The 20,419-nt window shown below is 40.7% G+C and overlaps 1 protein-coding gene across 2 annotated transcripts; it reads left to right on the forward strand.

Moving 5' to 3' along the window:
* The first annotated feature begins 8,899 nt into the window (after positions 1 to 8,899).
* Positions 8,900 to 17,908, forward strand: tbx3a (T-box transcription factor 3a). Of its 2 annotated transcripts, none has more exons than XM_020629931.3 (7): positions 8,900 to 10,040; positions 11,292 to 11,559; positions 12,062 to 12,208; positions 13,218 to 13,294; positions 13,840 to 13,997; positions 14,465 to 15,108; positions 16,055 to 17,908. In XM_020629931.3, exons 1-7 carry the CDS (start codon positions 9,649 to 9,651, stop codon positions 16,502 to 16,504), a joined length of 2,136 nt encoding a protein of 711 aa, XP_020485587.1. In that variant the 5' UTR covers positions 8,900 to 9,648; the 3' UTR covers positions 16,505 to 17,908. The 2 variants fall into 2 exon arrangements, with proteins under 2 accessions (XP_020485587.1, XP_020485586.1); XM_020629930.3 differs by having other exon boundaries at positions 8,901 to 10,040; positions 11,292 to 11,574.
* Positions 17,909 to 20,419: the final 2,511 nt, after the last annotated feature.

The raw sequence follows: 20,419 nt of genomic DNA on the forward strand, positions 1-20,419 counted from the left end.
TTCTCTATTTGAGCAGAGAGACAGGTGTAAATCTCTCCCTGCGATCTTTACTCTGCACTCTGTGCGACACTCACCTGGAGGTAAATAAATGGTTTATGGCCGAGTAAATGAACCACTTCTCTAGGCTCGTGCGCGGAAAGAAAACAGCCCCGGGGTATTGTTGCAATAGCCATGCACTAAGTTGAAGCCTTAATGTATAGATTTCGGGCGGTTTAAAGTTCAGAAAAAAAGAAAAACCTTTGTAATTTTATACATTTTAACATTTTATTCTGTGTAACAAATGTAAAATATTTGATCACATTCTTCAAAATGGGAAAACGCGAATTCATTTTTATATTAGCAATTAAAGACACTAAAAAAACTAATTAGAGACTGTTTTCAAACTAAAGACAGCAAACCCACTCTTCCACTCCGGTTTGAAATAATCTTCGATAAAGCTTTCAAAGATGTTTACTTTGATACTAATAAAATATTTGGGTGCACTGTAGCCTATTACCTGGATGAGTTGTTTGGGTGTATATATTTGTGTGAATACGCGCGCGCAATTCCATTAAACATGGTTTTTGATACCAAAACAGGGGCTCAGTAATCCAGGATCATATTGCTACATTTATCACCCCACGTCACGCAAAGAGTGTGTGTGTTTTTTTGTATATGAATGAATGTGTGTCTGTGCGTGTGTGTATGTGTTTGCAGTGAGAGAGCAAAAAGAGAGAGAGGGATGGGGGTGGGGGGAGGTGTGTGGGGGGGCCATTATACTAAAGTTCTGCAAAGTAGGTCTGTGCCACTCCTGATTAGGGATTGTTCCCAAAAGATGGTTGCAGACATGAGATAATGAGGTCCTGTGATAACGCGGGTCTCCTTTAAGTTTTTCCCATGAATCGAGACTGTCGCCAGTCCACAAAACGACACTGTGCATCGGCACCACGCTACTCACTTCTCATTTGGCGAGCACAAAAGCTGATCCAGCCCAAATCCTCACTAACAAACCAGGGCCCGGGAGCAAATCATATAATGTTCAATCGCGTTCACTTCGCCACTAATTAACTGGAATCCCACCTTATTCTTAAATACAGTGACCAATTAAAGCTCCATGTATGCCAAAGGTCCCCGGGGCCACCGTCGGTCGCCAGGAGCATTTGTGAAGGTCTGCGGCTTCACTATAGGCAATGGATCTTATTAGGTGGATGACCCCGACGAGGAAAGGTTACAGACTTTTTCACTGCCCTCGGTTGGAAAACTAAGATGTTTCCTAATCGGATTTTAATTGGTTGGTTGGTGCTTGTGTCCTATTGGTGTATGCAGTGGGTGTTTGGATTTCAGCGCGGATCCACAAAAATGGTCTGATGTAGTGAAAAAACAAAAGTATGTTTTAAAATATTATATATATATCAATACATAGGCGTGTGAGCTCTTATTGATGGAAACTCAACAGGTGTTAACTTTTATTCTAGATTTTTGCAAATCATTTTGTTGCATTTCGGCCGCGTTGAAAAGAGCTCTTTGGTGCCCTTTTCAATTTTTAAAATACACTGACATAAACATCAGTGCTCATCGTTTCAACCCCACTGAACGGGCCACAGTCGTATTTTTCCAACGTTAAACGTAATGCAACAGTTGCCCAGATTCAGCCTCTCCCGTGCTTATTCTAAGTCACTGTAAAATCCTTTACGTGATCCAAGCAGGTTCAGCTCACGTTCAAATACTCCTCTCTCATTACCCCCAAAAAACGTCTTTATGCAAAACATGTGTAGGAGCTTCAATAAATGAAAGCACAGACTCCTAACCGCATCCTATACTTATTTCGAAGTTTCATGTGGTTTTCGTGTATTGTCTGACTCGGTAAATACGGCCATGCAGGCTCATATTTCAAATGTCACAAATCCTCTGACGACTTTTGAACATGAAAAAGGAGCCAAGGCAAACAGCTAGTAAAAAAATAAAAAATGAAGTCGAAAAAGTGACTCTGAAACCGTTCAACTTGAGTCATATTTAGGCCTAACTCAATAGATCTAAAGAAAGAACTACTTTTTATTCTGCATCGGCGGATGTAGCTCAGTGTGGACTTTTTAAAACGAGAACCTGACAGTTTTATATCAAACATAATAGACTATTAGGCGAACTGATATAGCCTACAGGAGGCTTTTCAATCCACATAACCCGTGTAAACCAGCAGCACGCGCCCATATCAGTGTGCACAAAGCCAGATAAACCTGTTGACGCACAGCATCAGTGACGACAATATGCGCAAAGAGACAACTTAATCTGTTTGCAGTGCAAACACACAGGATATAATTTTACACACGTTATTAAAATGAGACTTCTCAAATTGTGTGTGTAATCCAGGAGTGAGAAATTCAAGGATTAAAAAGGAACTATCTAGAAACTTTGAGTTTGAAATAAAATCCCCACTTATCTTTGACAAAATGAGCTTAATGAAAACATTTTGTTTTCCTTAAGAAATTGTTAAAAATATATATATGAATAGAGACGAGGCATTGACATCGTTTATTAAATTGTTTAAAAATATTTGTATTTTGGTAAAGAAAACAATTCTCAAAACTAAGCGCAAGACTCCATAGGCTACCTAAAGGAATTTTTACGCACACATTTACAAGGCTCTATACAGTGAACAGAGAGATCCATCCATCGCCCACAGCATGTGGGAGATTCAATTGACCGCACTCAACTTTGCCGCCGCTTGAGCTCGCCGCATACACTTCGAATTGTTGTTCTCGCTACTGACAAAACCGTTAATTCACCCAGAAACGGGAGGTCAAGTTTCAGCAGGAGCAGAAGGGGGGGAAAGTAGCCGACAAACTCACAGAAAACGTTTGCGTCAGACCTCATAAACAAAGAGCCCTGTAGACTTACACTATATGAATAACATCGTGAACATTTGCTTTTCTTTTGGACACTCAACAAATAAAAGCAGCAGGTGTCAAAGTTTGAGTTTTAAAGAACCGGTTGAGATTTCAATGCATGTTTGTCATGAAATACATACTTTTAAAAAGGAGGATCTGACAAAAATGTTAAAAAAATGAAAATCCAATTTTTTGGAAGAACTAATTTGTGACACAATCAAACAATTGTTTAACCTTAAAAACTAGAGTCCCTGTTGCCTATATCAAATAAAGCTGTATTTTTATGTAATCAGTCAGATAACCTGCAAACTGAGTTTTACATGTTAAGTAGAAATTAAGAAAACAGTCTTCATTCTTTTCTCTTAGAAACTGCAATCCATTTTTACCTTTTTTTTTTTAAAGGTGCCAAAATATGTTTTAAAAAAGTGCTTGCCGCATAATCTACTGTGTTTCTTTAACTGCTACTTTAGAACAACAAACTGAAGTGGGACGGGGTGCATGCAGTGAAATCCGCAGTGAAAAGCCTGGATTATGGGCTCAGGCCTGAACACAGCACCTGGAGGGAGTGGCAGCAGAATTCTTCCAGAAATAACCTCCCCAAAAAAAAATAATCTCAGCAGGTCTGCAGGAAGGTTTAACAGGCAAAAAAAAAAAACAACAGATATCCTGAAGCATAAATCCAAGAAGATTTGACTTTACCTGGAGGCGAACTGACACCTTTGTGAGTTTTTTACAAGGTCATTTTGGGATGAGGTATACTGCTGTTTTTGTAGCAGAATTCCTTAAGAAGCTGCCTTAAAGCCACAGTCTCATCTTATCATGTGGCATAGCCTATATGTAAGCATAACCTTTTTATTTCCTATTGAATGCCTATCATAGTACTTAAGATGGATTTACTTTAAAGATTGCACTTGATCCATTTACCAAAATCGCCATTCTCTATTACAAAATGTCTGATTGTAGGGCAGAAAAGACATAAAAGACATGTATTCAACCATCCCATCAGTGGAAATCACCGCTGGTTTCTTTTACCCGGCCTTTCAGATTGCATGCCACTTGCTTTTCCGCCTATGGTTTTCCATTTCAAAGCCCTATGTCTCCATGTAAATACCAAAACACAGTAATCCAATCTGACCCCATTGCAAATTTTCCAGAAACTATAGGGGGGTAGAGGGGTTGACATGAGCCACACACTTATCCCACTTAACCTCCAGAGAGAGAAGCCACCCTATAACCCTTTAGCCCAAGATTCCCTCGCTTTGAGGAATGTGCTTCTTTATACTGCTCTGCTCTTAAAAGCTCTGGGTCTTGAGGTTGGACTCAATGGCAAAAAAAAAAAAAACTTTTAGAGCTTTCGTGAGAGTGTAAACTCAAAGCAGCACGACACCGGTGCCAACGGTGGCAGGGATAAATAGACAGCAGATACCCACATTAAGGACAGCACCCTTCCCACTGCAAACTGCGAATCCAAATACTTTTTGATTCATAGCCTCTAACTGAAGCCTCTCATGAACAGAACGGGAACATATTTACATTGTGCTAACTTGATGACAAATAACCTGAGGATTGCTCTGCTTCCCATTTACAATTGTTTGTTTTTTTTAGCATGCACATTTCTCAGGGATGGAAATATATAATAGGAAAGATGCTTATCTGTGACGTTGGCTAGCGGTGGCACGTAAAGGCAAGCAGAAGACTTCTGACACATGGTCTACATGTGAGGCGTTTAGCATCTTGATCACACAGCTTGCAGCTTGCAGAGGGAACGCCTGGTGGCTGTTTATGGGTCTGAGCAGACAAATCCTCTGCATTGTGCTCTACAGGTGATGCATGCCACTGGACTGGTTTGTTCTAACATAGCTCTGAACAGTTCTTCCTCTATTGTACAGCAACAGGTGATAATGAGCAAAGCTTGTTTTACGTGAAAAGGAACCATTAAGCAAGTGTTTGGTGGGTTTACTACCAGATAACGTAATGCAATCTTATTTAGTATCAATAATTAACTACATATGAGTTTTCAGCTACAGCTTAGTCCACCTCCTAATGTTGATCATTTTAAATGTAGTTCAAGTTTTTAGTATGAATTCAGAACACTGACACTGATTAACTGGTTCCAAATCAATCTGTGAGTAAATCCGATTGCTCTTTAAAACGAATGAAGGCTGCTGTTTAAAGACTTTCAGCATTAACATTTTCCTCATTCAGAATAAGGATACCATGCTAAACATGAAACCTTTTTTTTCACATTGTATTGCCCTTTTCTTTACCAAAGATGCAGAATTGGGTATAAAAAATTGTCCCCTCTAAAAACTTAAAAACGTCCCTCTTCTCTCTCTTCCACTTCATATGGTTTACATGAAAGTACCCAGTGATACTGAGTCTGAACTTCATGCAGGAAGTACCATACATTTACTATTTGAATTTATGAAGCCATTAATAATGTTTTACTTTGCCAAAATAGAGATTTTTAAACCCAGAAGGGTGCACACAAATGCATCACAATTTTGGAAATAAAGTTTTTGACGCTCTGACTTTCCTAGGGGAGGAACCCTATGCAACAAAGCTTGTCCTTAACAACATGGTATAAACTTAAAGCTCAGGAGCCTGAGTCACTCTCGATGAACAACCCTTCAACCCACCCTGCGATTTTTCGTGTCAACCTGTAGTCAATGCTCTGCCATCAATAAGCACATCCCCTAATTAACTAAAATTGTTTTTCATCAATAGCTATAGCAGAAATTGATGAGAGCAAGGGTTGACTTGACTAAAAATGCCAGACGGAGACAGTCCATCGACAGGTAAGTTGTTTATCATTCCTCGTGCCAATTGACTAAAACATGCGTCTGATTCTACAAAGTGCATTTTCCGATCTGCAACCTTTTTTTTTTGGTGCAATATTCCCTCAGTGGATCACAGCTCTACCTAAATATTTGGAGGTAAATGGTTTGCATTTAGAAAGTCATTATGCTGTCAATTGAACATCTCCCCCTCCACTTTGTGTCAGGCTGTCTTATAATGAAGTTTGGAGTCATTATGTTAGTTGAATATACTAATCTTGTAATGTTTCCTTTCCCCTATCACCTCGTGTTAGGCTTGATGACTCTCAGCAAAGACAATCTAGTCCATTCAGGAGCGGTGCCACCAAGTCTGTCCTCGCTTATCATTAACAATCTGCAAATAAACAGGACAGCATACATTACATCACTTGCAGCTCCATGATCAATTCCAGGAATGTCTTTGAAGCTTTGCTTAATGAACCTACACAGTATAGCTGTTGTGTGTGTGTGTGTAGTGCAGTCAGGGCTGTGAGGCTTCATAACCCATGACCTTAATGCAGATTTTCCTTATTGATAATATTGGGAGGGTAGCAGAGGGGGTAAAAGGAATATTCAATAAGAACACATAGTGGTTGCAGCTGAAATTAAATGCTGCAGAAGCATGTGAAAGGAACTACATTTCTGTAAAGCACATTCTTCAAGGCTAATTCTTGTGCACTAAATGCATGATTCTTAACATATCAGGCAAGTTTAAATTGACCCCTCCCTCCCCCATGGCCACATGGAGTGAGATATTTTAGAGCCTTTCCTGTCAACTACATTTGATTTTGATACCTCTGAAAAGGGGGGAAAAAAAGAAGCGCTGACAAAGTTCTCTTCATCAATCAGCAATGTCAGCTCAGACCTTTTTACAGCCTACTGCAGTCCCTGAGAGCCCTAACCCTGTAAAAGTTTATATAGTGTATTGACCATTCTTCTACTTGCTTAGCTAATGAAGCCAGCTTGGCCGCAGAGACCAAAAAAGGGCTGCAGCCGCAGTGTCAACACTGCTTCCTATTTGATGACACCTTCCACTAAATTGCAATGTGCTGCTAATGAGGGTGAGCGTTTAAAGAAGAGAAAGAAGCTGCAGTAATTGACACAGGGTTGACCTCAGTTGCACAGAGAGTAGCTTGGAAGGCCCCATATGGGCTGCAGAAAAGAAGCATGTTAAATTGGCAGCTAAAGGCTTAGCTTATGAATTTAGCTTTTGCAGCTAAGTGAGATTTAATGCAATCAGATGCTGCTGTAGCTTTTAAACAGCACTGAAATTAGTTTGGGTTTTTTTGCCCAGTAAATCAACACCACACACATGAATACACAGGTGTTAGTGGGTCATCTTGCCAAATGTACACTGAGGAGGGCAATGTATAACTCACATCATCACAGGCAACAATTAAGCTGCAAAGAACAAAACATGCCTACAGCAGAGGCTCCACACTAATACTTGCATGCATGAGCAGTGCTGAATGGAAACTCAGTTCGCTTTCAAAAGAGCTCCCAATATGAGCCCTGAGGCATTTACAGACTATCTCCAGCTCCAAATTTAAAAAGCAGACCAACTAAACAAAAAGCTTCAAACCAACATCTATTGCGCTGCATGTAATAAATGAATAAGTAAATAAATATAACTGGTGAAAAAATATTGACCTGAGCACATTCTATAGGTGTCTTTGGTGAGATTTCGCCCACATAGTCCCCCCTCAAGGACTTTGAGAACCACCACCACAGCTTCAGTCCCCGTGTGGATCCACAGGAGACAGACAATTGACTGATAATTGATGGTCAATGTTTATCCAAGGTGGCTGAGTGGCCACGGCTCTCTCGTTTACTCGTGAATTTGTGGTTAAATAGCATTTTAGTGAGCACTAACGTGGCGTTGTAAGGGATGCGCAGTTCCCCGGACGTTTTGTAATGAGACATTGTTATTGCACCCAAAAGTGAGCTCCTGCTGAGGTGTAATTTGGTGGTTCAGTTTTGTATAAAACCTATAAGCTTTATTTATACCTGCGGCTTAAGCGGAGCAAAAAGAAGACCAGAACTATGCGGGCTTCAGTGTTATAACTGATGAAGAAACTGTTATTAGAAATGTGCTATGGTGGAAAGAATTGAAATCTTTTCGTATGATTAAATCAAAAGATGGTCTCGTATTTTAATAAGACCTATTTTGCGCAAAAGTCACTTTGTAAAATGCGCGTAAAATTCAACTCCTGAAATCATTGTGCCCGGAAAGCGTGCTAAATGTACCAACAGAATTGACTGGAATCCCTCTAAGAGGATGTATCATTGATGATACACAATCACCAGTGAACACATCCTCTCATACTCTGCTATTCTGCTTGCATATACGGTTCGACTCACTGTAGCCCAGCTTAAGTTTCAAAATGTTGCTCCAAGTCCAACGGGAAAACATCATCTTCTTTGCATTGCACAGATTCAGAACTGATTTCAATCACAATGACTCAAATACAAATTTAGTCTGGAGAGAGAAAAAAAAGGGAGCTAATAACAGTGTCCCTAATAATGGAATAAAATGTGATAACAAACATAATAAAACAAATACTACAAATATGAAATTCAGTACACCAATGTAAATGTTGAATGTTGTTATAAACAATTATTTGGCATTTATGCGTCAGTTATTGACATTACATGAACTTATGATCGCGCGCCTCATCCCGTCACCAGCTATGATCTCAAGTGAGGATGTTACAGGAAATGCCGGCTGCTTTTCGGTGCTGTTAATCTCCGGACATTTAGTGGACCGCGAAATGGAATCGTTTAATCGTGACATAAACACATCTATGAATTAATATAATTCTGCAAGCGACTTTAAAAGAAAAGGAAAAGTGCTTCGCTACAGGACAGAGAAGCGAGTCGACAGCGGAAAACAACATCTCGCCCACAGAGCGTGCCGGCTCCCCGGCTCCTCTTGTCCGCTCTCTCCCCTCCTTCCTGCAGCTCTCACAGAGCGACCGATAGCGCAACTTTTCTAACGATGTTGGCATATTCACACAACACCGTCCACAGAAGGGTGGTGTTTCACGGCAAAGCCCTTTTCAGTTTCCAAACACCTTTTTATAAGTCTGAAGTCTGTCCCCTCCACCCGACCTGTTAAAACCACGCCTACGCAGCCACACAATTGGTCCGAAAGCGTCAAAGAGCCAATCAAACGGAGCGCTGCTACTCGTAACATGCAACACATCCATACAGTATGAAGCCCTATGGGCCACAGAGGCGCTAGCAAAATCACGGAGCTGGGACCTTACCACCTCTCTCTCTCTCTCTCTCTCTCTCTCGCTCTCTTTCTCTGGCCGTCAGCGGACTCCTTTCTCTGCACACGTCTTTCCCTGAAATGTGTGTGTGCACGACAGAGAGAGCAGGAATAAAGTGTGTGTGTGCGTGTGAGGGTGCATGTCCGGAGCAAGTAAAGGCAGGGGGATTATTCGGCGCTATCGAAATATTTCAACACGTCGCCCTCGCTGCAGGACTGAAGCCAATAAGAAGGAACGCATTTTAACAGGAATGCCGATATTGTAAACAGCAGCAGAAGAGAAAGAATGCGCCGCAGTCAATTAAGTGACTCACCCGAGTTGCTTTAATTCGACTAATGTCCGCGAGCCAGCGAGACGCAGAGAGGTGTCCGATGCGCGTCAGTCTCTGAAGTAAATCGCTCTCGCAGCACTTGTGAAGAATCATGGAGAACTTTTTTGACATTTCTCTTTGCTGACTTTTGATACAAATTCAACAAACGACTGTAAAGATTTCCCACAGCTTGTGAAAATACTTGGAATCTTATTTCAGCAGCTTTAAGGAGGAATTTCCAAAGCGTTTCAACTTTGTTTTTCCTCTTTTCTTTTCTTTTTTTTTTTGTTTGTTGTTTGCTCCTTTTGAGCGCAGACTTCTCTGACGCTAGAAACACTCTCTCAAAATCAAACCAGTCGCCTCCATTCGTATCCAGCTCTTGGATGAACTTCCTGATGAGAGATCCAGTCATACAGGGATCAAGTATGGCATATCATCCGTTTATACCTCACCGGGGTCCGGAATTTGCCATGAGTGCAATGCTGGGGCACCAGCCTCCGTTCTTCCCGGCCCTGGCTCTGCCTCACGGCGGTTCGCTCTCTCTGCCGGGCGCGCTGGGGAAGCCGATCATGGACCAGCTGATGGGAGCCACGGAGACCGGCCTCCACTTCTCCTCGCTGGGGCACCAGGCTGCTGCCGCCCACCTCAGGCCTCTGAAGACCTTGGAGCCTGAGGAGGAGGTGGAGGACGACCCCAAAGTTCACCTGGAAGCCAAGGAGCTCTGGGAACTGTTCCACAAGAGGGGCACTGAGATGGTGATCACCAAATCCGGAAGGTAATATTTATTTTTATTTGTTCTTATCTAGAAATCTTTATAGCCAATACGATAATATAATATAGCCTAATATGCCTATGAAGGTTTGTCCGTATTTGTATCTTTTTAGGAGGGAAATTATTGTTATACTGTGAAAAATATAGACTATAGGCTACTTTACATATGCTACTTGAGTTTTTTATATTTCCTTTGGATATTGTTTGAAATCCACGCATCACCTTTAAATATTTTCCATTTGTTTAGTTGTGTCAATTAAAAAGAGATTGCCGCATGTGTGTCATTCAGTTATCATAAAGATTTGATCCTAATTACGGGACAATATATTTTCACTGCACAGCAAAAAACTGACACTTCAAAAAAAAATCTATAGATAGATTTCGCTGAGATTTTTTTTTTAGCTTAAATAAAAACTGAAAAATTCAGAAAGGCCTGCAAATCTTGTGAGTTCATATATCATGTAACCCTCAAGCCAGCGCTGAACAAGTTATCAAATACGTCTTTTAAATGTGACATTATAGGCCATTAGGTATAACACTATTTCTGGAAAAAAAAACAAGAAAAAAAAACAAAAAACAGAGTTTATCTGCTGGGATATAAAAATCAAGCATGTAGTAGCAAACAGTGGTCTACATGTAGCCTATGTACATTCCCGGATATAAAATTAGGCTGTGTTATAATCCTATTGTTAGTTTTCACGCCCGGTTTGTCAAAACGTTGCATTGACGGATTACTTCATTGATATGTCAGTTTTGAATGTGTGGAGCTCTGACTAAATTATTTCCGTCATCATCACAGTGACAGTAGGCTACACAAAGATGGCTGCTGTGTGTGTGTGTGTGTGTGTGTGTGTGTGTGTGTGTGTGTGTGTGTGTGTGTGTGTGTGTGTGTGTGTGTGTGTGTGTGTGTGTCTTCTAAAGGCATTCAAAATAAATACACAATGCAAACAGCGTTTAGGTGATGTCTTAGGCCTGATGTGGGATTAAATATGCAGAGAATAGGCTACATGTTATTTTGTTAATAGACTAATACATTTTCTCCAGCTGACTTCAGCAAAAACAGCAAGAGTAGGCCAACACTACCTCCCCATAACTCCTGGAACACTACTCTTAGTATTAAAAATAGGCCTACATTTAGGCTACATTTATTAGGTCTAGCTGCTTTTTTTTTTTGCATTCGTGAGCCTAAATATTAACATCATGGTTTTCTCTGAAACTTTGCCAGTGCTCACTATTTGTTTTCCTTTTCTCGCAGACGGATGTTCCCCCCCTTTAAAGTAAGGTGCACCGGTCTGGACAAAAAGGCCAAATACATTCTCTTGATGGATATTGTTGCAGCCGACGACTGCAGGTACAAGTTCCATAACTCGCGCTGGATGGTGGCCGGGAAGGCCGACCCCGAAATGCCAAAGAGGATGTACATTCACCCGGACAGTCCGGCTACCGGCGAACAGTGGATGTCAAAAGTCGTCAATTTCCATAAACTCAAGCTGACGAACAACATCTCCGACAAGCATGGATTTGTAAGTTCAACTAATGTATGTCAATTTTCCTATTTACCAAAATACCCTTTTAGTTAGCCAAATGTCTCGCTAATGTGATGTTTTTATTTGTATTTATTTTTAATCCAATCACATAAGATTTAAGACTTATTTGTGTGCATGTGACCTAGATAGCACTTGATTAAAAAATTAGAGAATTTGTAAATGTTATTATCTGGCGATAATCCCTACTAAATGCTTAATGTGTAGGCTTTTATTAGCCTATCACTGCAGTACCATTTGGTAACCTATTTAAACTTTTGTATTGAAATTAGTTTTACTGTTGTTGTTGTTTTTGTTATTTTAATGTCTACAAAACAGCACTACGCACAAACTCTTATTCATTCTCATTGAGAAGCCTAACATGTGATTTAAACAAATAGCAATTCCAAAAAAAAAAAGCTTAATGACTATTCTGTAACTACGACCACAAGTGAATCACCAAGAGAGCACTAATCTGCTTTTTTCTGTGACTGTGTTGCAGACCATACTAAACTCCATGCACAAATATCAGCCTCGCTTTCACATCGTGAGGGCCAACGATATCCTCAAACTCCCCTACAGCACCTTCAGGACTTACGTTTTCCCTGAAACGGATTTCATAGCCGTGACTGCTTATCAGAATGACAAGGTAAGCCCAATTCCTGCTCGTGGCTTTAGCGCTATATGTCCTGGATAGTTTCTCAAATAAAAGCTCGATCGTCCCCTTACCCTGCCAGGCGCGCTTTGCTCCCCTTGTCGCTCACGCTCTGCACCATTTTGTTGTCATAAAATATGAAAGACGTCATATTTGTTTGAGCCTGAGAGAGCGGGGGGGACATCAGAGAGGGGGAAATTGATGCCATATTCAACCAGCTTGTGGCAGTAAAGAAATAATTCTGAGGAATGTTATTCCGTTTGTCTTCCTTACATTTAATCACGTGAAAAGGATTTGGCAAAGACCCAGACTCTCTCTCTCTCTCTCTTTCTCTCTCTTTCTCTCTCTCTTCCTTTTCTCTGCATGTGTGTGTGTGTATTAGTGTGTGTTTGTGTGTATGTGAAAGGATTGGGGGTTGAGAAATGAGGAAAAGAAGAGGGGCAACACATGGGGGAAATGAAAGGGAGGGGGTGCGTTCTGTGTGAGGCTGCTCGGCATATAAACATTTAGTTGTATGTAAGAAATAAAAATAATGGAAATCGTCTCCTAAACTCTTTGATTTTGTTGGGAGACGCTGGCATCCACACACACACACACACACACACACACACACACACACACCCTCCCCTTGTGTGCGGTTGTAACGCTGCTTCAGATTTAGAGGAAGTGGTTTGGGAGTGAAGTTTTGAAAAGTTTACACTTATCTGCAGCATATTTCAACTTGGCAAAACGGACCAATATGAGGACTCGTGCGCTATTTGTGCGCACATGTGTGCTCACGTGTTTTGTTTGATGTCTTTTTTTTGGCCTGTAAAACCAAAACCATGTTGTTACTCTAGCAGTTTTGGCCTGTTGGGAGAGTAATCTCCACGTATTGTAAACTTGCAAAAAAAAAAAAAAAAAAAAATTGCCTCATCTTTCAGTCTTTAAAAGCACGCCTGGATTATGTTGGGAACATTACATTTCAATCACTTTAATTAACACTTAATTTCAATTATTTCAGATAACACAGCTGAAAATTGACCACAATCCATTCGCCAAAGGATTCCGTGACACTGGCAATGGGAGACGGGAAAAGAGGTAAAGCAGAAGGAGAAAGTGTGTTGTGACAACAGGTAGAAAATAATCTCAGATTTAAACATAGAGTCAAGCAGTGATCTCAATGGATTAATTCCGCGTCAAAGCTTCCACATGAACCCGCAGGGAGTCTGGATCATCACAGTTTCTGATCACATAGCTTAATAGGCTAGAGATCACAATTATCCATTAGTCTTACGGAACGGATACTGAAACGTTGTGGCTTTTAATGACGTTTTAATTCATATTTTCTTCTGAATTATTATTGTTTTTCATTCCTATTTATTCTAAATTTTTGAAAAAAATGTGATATTTTTAAATTTATTTAAAATAGGCAGGACTCTTAAAGCAACAGCCCTAAAATGTATTTTGTGTTCTCATCTACCGCATAGGTGTGTAACTATTATAATCTGCTTCACTAAACCCTCATCATGTCTGGTGTCAACTCTGTATAATCTTCCACCCTGCTGATGGTGCTGCTGATACCGTTTCTGATCTGAAATCTGTGATTTACACCCACACTAACCGTGCATACGCTTTACGCACAGGAAACAGCTGGCTCTGCAGTCCATTCGTTCATACGAGGAGCAGCAGAAAAAGGAGAACGGCGCTTCAGACGACTCCTCTGGAGAGCAGGCTCCCTTTAAGTGCTTCGGCCAGGCCTCGTCCCCTGCCGTGTCTACTGTGGGCCCCCCACACCTTAAAGGTAGGTCGAGGGACCCCACAGTCAGTCACACATGCGCCGATCACAAGTGGTGTGGAAAGTCGTAAAATACCCACAGTGACAAGAGTTTGTACAGTGTATAGAACAAGAGAAGTAAAGTAGTTTAGTAGTAGTAGTAGTAAAGTTTTTGTTTGAAATGTTGGCTGATCGCTCACATCTGAACACTGGACATGGGGAATGATTGATTGCTCAGTCCTCTGCATTAAAATTAAACTGTGACAACATGAATATGCTCATTGCTTGATGAGACATTTGTTTACTTGCTGCACATTATTTACGATTAATATCCAAAGAAAGATTGGAACATCTGTTCTACATTCTGTTCATATAGGCCTACATCACTTTCATGCAGGTCTCTGTATAATTCTTACTGCAAAATTGCTCATATAGACAGTGATTTGCAGGATTCACCAATGTGCAAAAAATTGATTGTCTACTCTGATGTTTAGATTTCTGTGACAGCGACGAGGACAGCGACGATGAGAGCAAAGATGGACAACTCAAAGATGGTCCGGACTCCAGCAAGATTTCCACGACCACGGAAGACGGGAAGGACCACGAGGCGAGCCCAGTTAAGGGGCATGCCTTCAGCAACAGTGACAGTACCAGCAGGAGCAGGGACAGCAGCGCGAGGACTGAGAAAAGCCAGGCGGACTCGCGGCAGAGCCCCATTACGCTCATCTCGAGCACCACGCGCTCTGGAGATGAGCTGAAGAGCCCGAGCCTGGAGCAGCCCAAAGCGGACGATTGCAGGCCGATAAGCAAAGACAGTTTCATTCCTTTATCTGTGCAGACTGAAAGCGCACACATAGGCCACGGACACTTGCATAATTTTGGATTTCCAACGGGCCTCACAGGACAGCAGTTTTTCAATCACCTTGGGGGCGCGCACCCGTTTCTCTTGCACCCAAGTCAGTTCAACATGGGAGGTGCGTTCTCAAACATGGCCGCGGGCATGGGGCCACTACTGGCAGCTGTTTCCACGGGAGGGGTGAGCACCATGGACACGACAAGCATGGCATCATCCCCGCAAAGCTTGACGGGAGCGCCGGGCCTGCCCTTTCATCTGCAGCAACATGTCTTGGCATCACAGGTAAAACCTGTTTTCTTTGGCCTACACGCTGCTTGAGTAAAGCACATGTTGGGTTTTATATTTCAGCAGACTGTGGGCCTTAGAGGCCTGCGTGCTTCATTTAATGTGTCAACAAATGTAATTATCTTAAATGCTGTCATCATCTTATCTCTTTATGAGATTTTCTGTGAGAAAGAGGGTGAGATTGTCTGAGTGCAAGTTTTTGCTCGTGCGCTTTGAGGCGCGCGTTTGTTTACTTTGGTTTAGTGCCGAATAGGCTAAAATCAAAGTAGACTTGTGCAATTGTATTTGGTCTGACTCTGCTATTGGGCAAAGTTTAATACCTTCTCTTATTTCTCTATTGTTGTTGTATATGCTAGCTTAACTAGCATGAATCAGGAGAGACAGAGACCGCCATGCTGCAGTTTCAGGAGTTGAACAATATCTTGATGATAACTCCTTTAATCTGTGACATGAGACCATTTGCAGATTATTTTTTAATTGCTTTATAACTTCTTGAACAAGCACAAAACTCTCTCTACCTGTGATATGATAGAGCTTGAATGCTAAATATTCTTAGAACAGAATCCTGTATGAAGCAAAGCACTGAATGCAACATGCAGCAGACTGATTCTGTATTGCATTAAAATCAGAGTTTTCATGTCCAAAAGCCAAGTGTCAAACATGGCCCTAAACTCTGAAACAAGGCATAACTAACGCCTGCAAAGGTTAATCAATTATTTAAGATAAGGACACCAAACGAACTTAGTTGAAAGTGATTAGAAATTTTAGTCATGTTTACATGTTTTTAAATCGACAATATGCACCAGTCTAATACAAAAAAAAGAAAAAATGTTTATCACCATGCACTACCTTCTTTATTGCAATGTTTTGTCCCTTTTTTTGTAAACAACAGTGTTTGACAGCAGCTTTGTGGCTCACACTTTGTTTCTCCATTCCTCCGCAGGGCCTTGCCATGTCTCCGTTCGGCAGTCTGTTCCCCTACCCTTACACGTACATGGCAGCAGCTGCAGCCGCTTCCTCCGCAGCCTCCTCTTCGGTGCACCGGCACCCCTTCCTTAACGCAGTGCGACCCCGACTCAGGTACAGCCCTTACTCCCTCCCCATGACGGTACCGGACAGCACCCTGCTCACCACCGCCCTGCCCACCATGGTCGGCAGTGGGGTTGATCTAAAGGGGGACGGAATAGTCCCCGCGAGCCCCGTGTCCGGTGTCACCCTGGATTCCACGTCGGAGGTGACCAGTCACTCGTCGACTATTTCCTCCGGCTCCCTTTCATTGTCCCCAAAAACTTGCACCACGGAGAAGGACGCCGCCAACGAGCTGCAGAGCATACAACGCCTGGTCAGCGGACTGGACTCGAACCAGGACAGGCCACGGAGCGGGTCCCCCTAGGCTTTTCTCCTTTTTTTTTCTTTCCTTTTTTTGTTTTTTCGTGAACGCACCACCTTCTTGTTTCGTTGTTGTCATGAAAAGTGAAAAGTGTTGACAGTGATGAAGACAAACATTAGGAGGACTCCCTCGTAGATTCATGCAGCTTTTAAAGAGGAAAAAAAATAGAAAAAGATGAACTGTTCGACGTTTTAGTTTCTGAAATGCACTTTGGTTAATACACATCTGATATGTATATTTTTTATTTGATTTTGTTAAATTAAACAACACTTTTATCCTGTCATTTGAATACCGTACAAGTATTGAAACTAAAAAGTTGGCATGGGTGTGACTTAAGAGTTTTTTTAGGAGAAGTTGCTGCTGTGTCCTATCTCCTAAAACTTTCATTGTACATTGGGAGAAATGTGGTTTAATATGCACTCTAAATTAATAGGACTTCTTTGAATTCACTACCATTGAACCTACCTTGGAAAGACTGCTGTATTTTGTTAACTCATTCTTTGATTGGCCAAAAGATGCATGCCCCCTAAAACCCCAACGAATGTTGTTTTATCACTAAAAACTGACACGAAAAGTATGAAAAATATTCTCTCTTTTCCCTTAAATTTTTTTCTCCTTTATGTTTAAAAAGTTCTTAACATGAACATGTTTTACTTCATGCCTTTTTCAAATCAGAATATAGGCCTGGTGCTGCGTTAAAAAATAAATACACTTTGGCCCAAGCATGCGCAATTCAGCCCAAATGTCCAGCAGGCAAAGGGAAGCAGAAATTTAAATACTGAAAATAATGAATGGTAGTATTGAATAAAAGGTGTACATAGGGATATATACAATATTTATGTAATTATTTCATATTGTAATTGCGTGTAAATACAACGGAGTAGTTTGTTTTTAGGGATTTGTTCTAATTTATTGTCGATATACCTGTGTAAAGATAGTTTGTGGGATATTATCCTTTTGTTGCCATCTACATTACCCCCCACCCCCCTCCCTCACCCCTAAAATATGGACTTTATTCCTCCACCCAAATATCCACTGAGCTAGTTATTCACACTCATGTGCCATTGTATTTTTTTATTTTCATTGTCCCCGTGTGAAGTGCTACTGTTTCAAAACGAATGACAAAGCGACAACGCACTGCACCAATGGCTTGAGATTTTTTTTTTTTTTTTTTTTTTTTTTTTGGAGAAAAGAAAACAGAAGTGTTGTTTAAGTGTGAAAAAAAGTGGACAATTGTTTTTTTCTGTTAAAATATTTTCGCGTTAAAGTGCCGCATTATCGAAAAATGAAGGTTTCTTTTTTTTTGTTTTCCTTAAGTTGTCAATGAGCTCTGTTGTATTGGAGTTATGTCTAGTTTACGACATCGACATCGTGTTCTTGAAAGTTTCAATAAAATATTTAAATGCCGATTTTGTAGTGTGTCTCCCTCGCTTCTCTAAATAATGATTTCTTTATAAATAAAGCTTTGATTGTTTAATTGGCCTAGCTGATACAAGGCATGTAGGGAACGAGGCTTCCTGAGATCTTGTAGTCGGCCTAATCGCTGTTTTTTCTTTTTTAGTAAGGAGGACTCTAACACTACGTAAAATGGGGAGATATCTGCTTTGAAAGAATGCCTTTAAGATAAATCAGGTCGAAGCAAAGACCCCCGAAGACGCTCTCCAAAGATCATACCTGGGATTCCTACCTGGACAAGAAGCTGTGCACTGTAATTGAGTGTTTTATTGGCGTCATTGTCATAACCTGTAAAGTTGAACAAAAATATTGTTTTTATTTGTACAGGCCACCGCCTTATCACAACTAAAGGTAGCCCAATGACACATTAGAGGGGGCCGACACCATACTATACAACACAATTAGTATTATTAACAGAAAGCCATGAATCCACTGTATACAAACAATAGAAACAACTTTATCTGAACAGGAAGAAACCTGGAACAGAATCAGACATGATGATGGACAGCCATCTCCCGGATAATGTAAAGCTATATAGTGTAAGTTAAAGTTGATTATGGTGGTGGGGGGGGGTATTAAAAATGTTTTCTGATGTTTCTTCAAATAAGGAAGATGGGCACATATGAATCCGAACAATATTTTCTCTGAAGTCTGTTTTTTTTTTTTTTTTTATCACAAAGACCAAACTGTAATTTGAGGTCAACCTAAAGTGATAGCTCCAAAGTTCCCTGAAAGCATCACCGCACTATGTGTTGAAAGTTTCGCTGAGAGGTGACATCATAAACTCCTGAAGGAGGCCAGCATCGCCTACTGAAGAAGTGTCACACAGGCCAGAGGTAAACCTGATAATGAAATCCTCCTGATTACCCTCTCTATTGCACCTCCAGTCATGAGTTTATCAACTCCATATCTTCATTTGTATATCGGCTGGTTAATGTGTAGCAGGCCTGGCGCTGGGGAATAGGTGTAAACATGATACTAGCTGTCTCAATTGGTCTCTCTTATTGCTCACCTGGCGCCTTCGATGGCCGTATCTTCCATTTTATTGCACGGAAGGCGACAATGCGTCTGTAATCAAAGCAAGAGACGACGCCCCCAAGCGGCAACAGGGCAGCTTCAATATCAGCAACACAGCAAAACAAACCAAAGACAAATGCTGAGTGACATCACACAGAGTTGGCTACACATATGGGCTCTCTGATCTGCTCACACATTACGAAAATCTCTGTATTATGTGGTACTCTAAAGCTAATAAATGCTCGTGTATAGGCTAATTATTGTTCCACAAAAACAGCCGTGAGTTCAGATCTCTAGGCCTATATTAAATCACTGTCTCTGTGCGTGTAACCGCCGGAGCCCACATGTTGGACTTCAGATATTACCGGGGGGAAAAAACGATGACATGGGGCCATGAAATCATATGAAAGAAGAGAAAGAAAATGAGACTCAATGACAAAATCCAGCCATGCCAAACGCGAATATTCTCCAACATATTCTCTTAACACATTGATATGATGAAGAGAGCATTCAAATGAACGTGCTTAAAATTAGGGACATGTTTTCAATGATGTCACCTAGTTGATAAACATGACAAATAAGGAAATGATCATACATTTTGAAGAAATGCTTGTCTTATGTATTTATTTTTTAATCATTGTCTTTATGGCCTCTGCTTGTTGCAGCTCAGATATTTCGTTGAATATATTTTGGCTTCATAGTTTTGACCTGTTTACCCTTTCAGCCAATCAGGGATCAAACTGATTAAATGATGAAACACTTTGAAGTCCTGCGCTTCAGTGTATTTGATTTATTTGTGGTAAGCTTGACTGTACTGAAAGAATGTGTCTTCTGTGTTTTTCACTGCACAAGAGGCTCGAGGTTTTTCTTTTTCAAGGTTGGTCAAACAGGTTGCTTTTATTCGTAAAGAAAATACATTCATTTTATTGGTTTGTGGCGCCATCTAGTGGCAGTGAATCATAAATGACTTTTCTGCTCTCACAACTTTCTGTTTCAACTCTTGCTGATGATCTTGTGCTGCTTGACTGCACTTTCAAGCAGCACTATAGCACTTCATTTATAATATATATATATATATATATATATTTATATTTATTTATATTGCTACCATTCCAATATATACCATTACAGTTGAACTTTTAACGAACAGTGACATTTTTCTTGGTTGTGATCCATCAGGTTGTGTTGCACTGTCCTATTTTTTATCTGTTGTGTTTTTTGTCCACATTTTTTGCTGTAAATCAAATTTCACTTCCAGGGACAATAAAAGTCTGAACTGAACTGAGGGGAAATGTATCTGTCTATGAATGTTTATGAATATTCCTGCCTGGCTAACTTTTTTAATGGAATTATTACGCTATGAATGTAAAGTGGGAACACAGAAATACATTGAATACATTCATGCACCAGTGAAATCTAAAAGTATACATTACAAATGGGCATTTA

Source organism: Labrus bergylta, chromosome 17 (assembly GCF_963930695.1).
Source record: "Labrus bergylta chromosome 17, fLabBer1.1, whole genome shotgun sequence".
NCBI lineage: Eukaryota > Metazoa > Chordata > Actinopteri > Labriformes > Labridae > Labrus > Labrus bergylta.

Excerpts from the sequence above, each read along its gene's own strand:
- tbx3a (XM_020629930.3), top strand. The coding sequence starts at position 9,649 with ATGAACTTCCTGATGAGAGATCCAGTCATACAGGGATCAAGTATGGCA. Across the intron at positions 12,209-13,217 it reads CTGCTTATCAGAATGACAAG|ATAACACAGCTGAAAATTGA; the intron begins GTAAGCCCAATT and ends CAATTATTTCAG. Across the intron at positions 13,998-14,464 it reads GGGCCCCCCACACCTTAAAG|ATTTCTGTGACAGCGACGAG; the intron begins GTAGGTCGAGGG and ends TCTGATGTTTAG.